This window comes from Labrus bergylta, chromosome 23, assembly GCF_963930695.1.
Source record: "Labrus bergylta chromosome 23, fLabBer1.1, whole genome shotgun sequence".
In the NCBI taxonomy this organism is placed as follows: Eukaryota; Metazoa; Chordata; class Actinopteri; order Labriformes; family Labridae; genus Labrus; species Labrus bergylta.
Genome location: NC_089217.1, coordinates 5,341,287 through 5,347,286, shown reverse-complemented (window position 1 = coordinate 5,347,286; position 6,000 = coordinate 5,341,287). Strand labels below are relative to the sequence as shown.

At 41.6% G+C, this 6,000-nt stretch overlaps 1 protein-coding gene across 8 annotated transcripts in view; it reads right to left on the bottom strand.

Moving 5' to 3' along the window:
• The window catches only part of ppp1r12a (protein phosphatase 1, regulatory subunit 12A), a 51,688-nt gene continuing 45,688 nt past the window's right edge, over positions 1 to 6,000 (bottom strand). For 4 of the 8 annotated variants that reach the window (XM_065951079.1, XM_065951084.1, XM_065951085.1 and 1 more), the window contains 3 exons: positions 5,391 to 5,441; positions 3,500 to 3,792; positions 1 to 1,952 (listed from right to left, as the gene is read on the bottom strand). In XM_065951079.1, coding sequence (XP_065807151.1) covers positions 3,655 to 3,792; positions 5,391 to 5,441 — 189 coding nt within the window. In that variant the 3' untranslated portion in view covers positions 1 to 1,952; positions 3,500 to 3,654. Of the gene's footprint in view, positions 1,953 to 3,499; positions 3,793 to 5,390; positions 5,442 to 6,000 lie in introns of those variants that run through there. The other 4 variants (XM_065951082.1, XM_065951081.1, XM_065951086.1 and 1 more) reach the window with 2 other exon arrangements.

The following is a 6,000-nucleotide window of genomic DNA, read 5'->3' as shown; positions in this document are numbered from 1 at the left end:
GAACTTTACAATGTACAAGTTTATTTTTAATGAACTCTTCAGTGGTTGGTAGTCACAGCACAGCTTGCATGTATTAAGCCACACACCTATTTTACAAGATGACGGGAAAAAATAATAATAATAATAAAGAAAAACAAAAACAAAACAAAAAAAAAAAAGTCTAAACCAGAGAAGATGGTCATCAGTCCATCTGCAGTAACTTTTTCTTTATACTAAAATATCCTTAAAAGGCCACGGAAATGCATAAAATGGTTTTCAGATGCATGAAATATTTGACGGTGGCGATAGTTGCGTTATAACCTGACATCAAGACTCCTCACATGGCATCGACAGTGCATGTAGACATTTGTAAAAAGGACTGGGTTAGCGATACCTAAGATATTCTGTTTCATGTTTTTAGTGACAACACCTCGGCTATAATACTACAGCTTTAAAAAAAAAAAAGAAAAAAAAAAAACTGAAACAAAATTAATAGCACTCTTCCAAGATATTGGATACAATGAAAGTGAAATGTAGTGAAGCGATTATTTCTTTTTAATCTCACAATTATGTGAACACTTATTTTGAAACTGGAAAATAAAAAGAAGAAGAAGAAGAAGAAGAAGAAGAAGAAGAAGAAGAAGAAAAGCATTGAACACTGCCGCCTCTCCCCGTGTAAGAGAGCGGCTCTACTGTTCTGTGTCCAATGGTTTTTTTTTTTTTTTTTTAGACTATAAAAAGAACAAATAAGAATTAAAACACACCTTTTTGTCCTCTGGAATTTGTATACTTTTTAATAGTAACAGACGGGAACCATAAACGCATGCCATGTGCTGGTCTCAAACAAATACATACAGGTATATACAGCGTCACTCAGTACCTGCTAAAACAAAAAGTGAGAAATACAGAGTATAAACTGACTACACTACAAACTTAAAACAAAACAAACAAAAAGAGGAGGAAGGTGAGCGATGGAAGCGGTGGAAGAGTGAAAAAAAAAAAATCCTACGTGTGATGGACTCATCATTAAAGCATTAAAAAAAAAAAGAGAGAGAGAGAGAAAAGAAATGCATATTGCACATACAGTGAAAGCTTAAATTCCACCAGGTCCGCCTCTTTTCGCTAAAGCGAGAATTCAAATATTTTTTTCCCTCTTGGAGGAAGACACACAGAGGTACAAAAAAAAAAAAATGGAGGAGAGGGTGTGTGTGTGTGTGTGTATGTGTGGGAAAAATCAAAATCAAAAAGGGGGCCACAAGGAGTGGATATAGGGGGCAAAAAAATGAAAGGAGAAGTGGCACTTTAAGGAGGGAGGAAACCGCACAGCACACGAGGAACAAAAAAAAAAAAAAAAAAAAGAGGGACTGTGGCACAAATAAAATCAGGTGTCGGATAATATCTGTCGTTCAGTGATAGCCGAGAGAAGAAGAGATCGATGCAGTGTGTTTCTCTTTATGTACAACTAAGGCTTATTGGTTAAATAGTTCTCAGGCTTTTTCCCGCCCCAGACGATGCTTTTACATGCTCATCACACGACCCCTTTTTGTCTTTTTTTTTTTTAGCTCTGTAAACTCAGTGGTTCTACCGGGACTCAATCGAGTGGAGTATAGATGAGGATGGAGGGATGGATGGTGGGAGGGAGGGAGGGAGGGATGGATGGTGGGAGGGAGGGAGGGAGGGAGGGAGGGAGGGAAGGATGCTGCAGCGGTGGAGGAGGGGAAAAAATAAGGAGCAATAAGGAGAGAAAGAATAAAAAAGGAGTCTTGTCTCTGATGTCTGTTGCAATTAATATCTAAATGTGCAATCCATTAGTCACTGCCATGGGGGGGGGGGGACTAGGGGGGGTGCAGAAGACAGGGGGTTTGGGGTGTAAAAGGGGGTGTGTTCTACTTGGAAAGCTTGCTAATGACTCGAATGAGCGCTCCGTTCTCGTCCTTTAGTCTCTGGTTGTCGGCTTTCAAGTCGGGGAGCATCTGAAAGGAGAGAAACAAAAAGAGAGAGAGAGAGAGAGAGAGAGAGAGAGAGAGAGAGAAGGAGAGAGAGAGAGAGAAGAGAGAGAGAGAGAGGAGGCTTAGACAAGTCTGGACATCGACGTGTTTGTCATTAAACCAGTCAGGCCAGTTTGACAAATGTGTTAATTGCAGCCTGTGTAAAGCAAATCTTGGGAGTCACACAGCATCTCTCAGGTTTTGTTTTGTTCGATTTAAAAAAAGAAAAAAAAAAGACAAACATCCTTTAACCAAGAGAGAGAGAGAGAGATTAAAAAAAAAAAAAAAAAGCAGGCACACCACAGGCCAAAGATCCTGAGAAAGCCATGCATAGTCCAACCGGCTGCTCTCTGGCAGACAGAAAGATGCACAGCAGAGAGAATAAAGTCACTTTTTTTTTTTTTTTTTTGATAGTGCATATTTGTTTTCAGATGTTGAATACTGTGTGCGCCTGGAAGGTCCAAGGAAACAAACATTTACTTTAAAGGCTGCTCTTATAAATCCTGTCTAGATACAGCAGTGTCTAAGTTCACGCTTAGCCAATCAGTAATCCAGATTTCCTAATAAGACCTCCCTGTTCAAATACTGAAGAGGTGACACAATGCAGATCATTTACAACATGACGATGCCTTAAATCCCTCTCAAGAGCTGCTTTCACACATGCACAAAACCCCTGAAAATTGCCAGAAATGTTCTGTGTGTGTGTGTGTGTGTGTGTGTGTGTGTGTGTGTGTGTGTGTGTGTGTGTGTGTGTGTGTGTGTGTGTGTGGGGGGGGGAGTGCATGTGTGAAACCAGCTCATGATTACTAACTGATGTTTTAAACTTCACTAAACAAAATAAACAGAAACTTTTTGTCAGAATCATTTTTCCGCAGATTCTCCGTTATACCACAAGAAAGGCTTCCGTCCCCTGAAAGAAACACACTCCCATTCATTGTTCACATATCCTCGTGTTCTGATGGGCACAATGCTTCACCTCCACATAAAAACCAGAAGGTGCATGCAGCCGAACTTTATCCTCGTTGACTGATTGCTCATCAGTCAAATTCAAATTTGGGGAGGAAACGAAAGAAGGGGAAGGACAAAACATTTTTTAAGATTCAGTCTCTGAAGATTTGGACCAAAAGAAATTGATGCCAAATAATGAAGCCACTTCATGCAAAGATGCCAGATCAAGCCAAACTGAACGACTGAGCTCCTTCTGAAGGAAGCGTCACATCTAGGAACTACAAAGAGGACACTTTCCTGTACAGTACTGCAGGTGTTGGTGTGGAGTCGGGTACATTTTGAAATGTCTTGGTCTGAAATTAAATTTACATGAGGCTTTTTGCTGGTGATTATTCCATCATATATATATTATTATTTTTTGTTTGTATATAAGCTGATTGGTGCAAATACAACCTGCCAGATGTGTACTGTAAAAGGAGAGTGTCCTGTTGTAAAAAAAGACACCCTCCCCAATCTGAAAAACCAAAAGCTCTGGGGAAGCAGAGGGGAGTTTACAAAAACCAGTGGGCGGCTGGGCAACCTGCCTGTCTATGGGTGCGGGCAGAGCACGAATGGAGCATGAGAAGATGAAGGTTTGGAGGAGGGGAAAGGTGAAGAAGAACAGGAAGAAGGAGAAGAAGAAGAAGAAGAGGAGGAGGAGGAGGAGGGGGAAGATGGTGGTGGACAAACGGACGTGGCTTTAGAGGTCGACGGAGGGCAGCTGGCTGCAGGCGGACTGTGTGAGCTTTGCCAAGACGCGGGACAGCGCCCGGTTCTCAGCCTGCAGCCGCTCTTTGACCTGCCGCAGGGCCTGAACCTGCTTTACCTGGGGGAGGTTCTGCAGGGGGAGGGGGGACAAGAACCACAACACAGGAGAACAGAGAAAAGGAGAGAGGGGAGGGAGGAGGGTGAAAGAATGTAAGGAAGAGGAGGAGGAGGAAATGTGTGTCAAAAGAAGGATTAATGAAAGACAGGACGGCGAAAATTAACAGAAGAGAGGGAAACAAAAGGGAAACAGAAAAAGGAAGACTGTTAGAAAATGGGGACAGACTTTGGAAGGAATGATTAAGAGCTTCTTTTTTTCTGTCTCGTAGATAGAACGGGGGGAAACAAAGTGACACTGATAAGATCGGCCAGCTTTCTGGCACCTAAAAATAAACACACTTTGTTATCGCAGTCATGGGAACAACACTCCATTAATAGAATTTAAGAGATTTTTGTCCCCGTCTGTCCTCTCACATTTTAAAGGAAAGGAGTGTGTAAATTGCCGTCACCAGAGATTACAAGAGCGGACCTGAGATGTGCTCTGAACAGAGTAAGTTCATTAAGTCCAACAAGGAGGTAAGTCTCCATATGAAGCACACTTCAAACTGTGTCAATCATCAAATTACATCCGAAGAGTGCACAGTTTGAGGACTTCATATTTACATATGAGCAACATTAGATAACATAATGTGCAACATTTGATGTCTGTGTCTATTTATGAGTGTCTCTGAGTCAGTTTATTCGGCCCCACAGGTGGAAAGTAGGACCGGTTGTTACTTGTTTTGCCGCCACAGTTGATCGCCCCTGACGTCTGCGCGGCAGGAAGCAGATCGAATAATCTCTAAAGCTGCCAAGAATTACAGGTGTCATCATATCATGAGTAACTGTATCCACCAGCTGATTCATCCACTTTTTTTTTTTTTTTTCTGCTTTAGAGAGCCAGTGTGTAAGATTTAGCGGCCTCTAGTGGTGAGGCTGCAGATTGCTTTTACTGATAACCGAAAAAGAAAACTAATGCTGAACTCAAAAGCGCCATCCATATTTTATTTGTTTTGTCCACTCTGTAGAGCGCAGAATAGTGAGCTAAGCGGAGGATACGCACTCCCTCTCTTTTTTAGGCAACAGAACCACAAATGTATGAACACATTTTTGTAGATATTAAAGCTCATATGTACAACACCAAGTAACACTTTTGATGACTGTGGCATCTTTATACTTTCCTTCAGCTGGTTTAGGGATCCTACTATTTTAAGGAAACTTAAACTTTCACCCAAACAGGGAGTTCTCTTGTCCATAATGTCATATTCTTAAACAGCAGCAAGTATTGTGATCTTGAGAAGAACAGCAAGTATTTTGGTTTAACAGTCTGCTGTCTGAGTTTTTGCTGCTCGTCTCAATTAAGTATTGAAGTGACTTAGATGTTCTTCCACTGAGGCTATATAAATAAACGATCTGAAGCACAATAACATTGGAGATCACGACTTCTATGAAACACAAAAAAGGGACCCAGATTTATAAATATAGACACTGACTGAAGTGACAGCTGTTGGCACTGTGTCAGAGCTCACACGTACCACCTCCACACTAGCTGGGATTCTGACTCCATTAATGGAAATCTACAGAACCAGGCATGGTAGTGCACTATGCGTGTTTGTGTGTGTTTTGTGCTACCTTAAGTTCCTCCTCCATTTCAGAAATCTTCCTTTCTAGAGCTCTTCTTTCCTGCAGGGTGGAGGGGGGGGGGGGGACAAGGGTTAATTGAGGACTGGGAGACAATCAGCAGAGAAATAGACTTGACGCGGACTCTGCACACACTGCACGAGGTGTGGAAGATGGGTGAGGGTGTAGTGACAGCACACACACTCACACATGAACAAACGCTTGTGAGGGGGGGTCTGCAAGCAACAGCCAGTTTGGATTGATACATGTAGGGATGAAAACACACAGACTGAGAAAAAAAAAGAGTGGATGTAACCTCCAGTTCTGAAAAAAGTGAAGCCTTAAACCTACATTTTTTAATCACCTAAAACTAAAAAAAATTGTTGTTTTTTTGTGGGAAATAACATTTTAAGTTGAGCGTTTCCTGGGTGACATAAAGAAAGTCAACTCCTCCTGCTCTCAGGGACTTTTACTTTCTTTGCCTTTAATGAAAATCTTGAATTCTGAAGTCTGTCCTGCACAGAACCTGTGAGCTAGCAAATATCAAGCTATGGTTTGTTTGTGTTGTTCTGAAACTGGCTGCTATTGGCTGCCTTAAACATCAATTACAAATCTGTTCAGC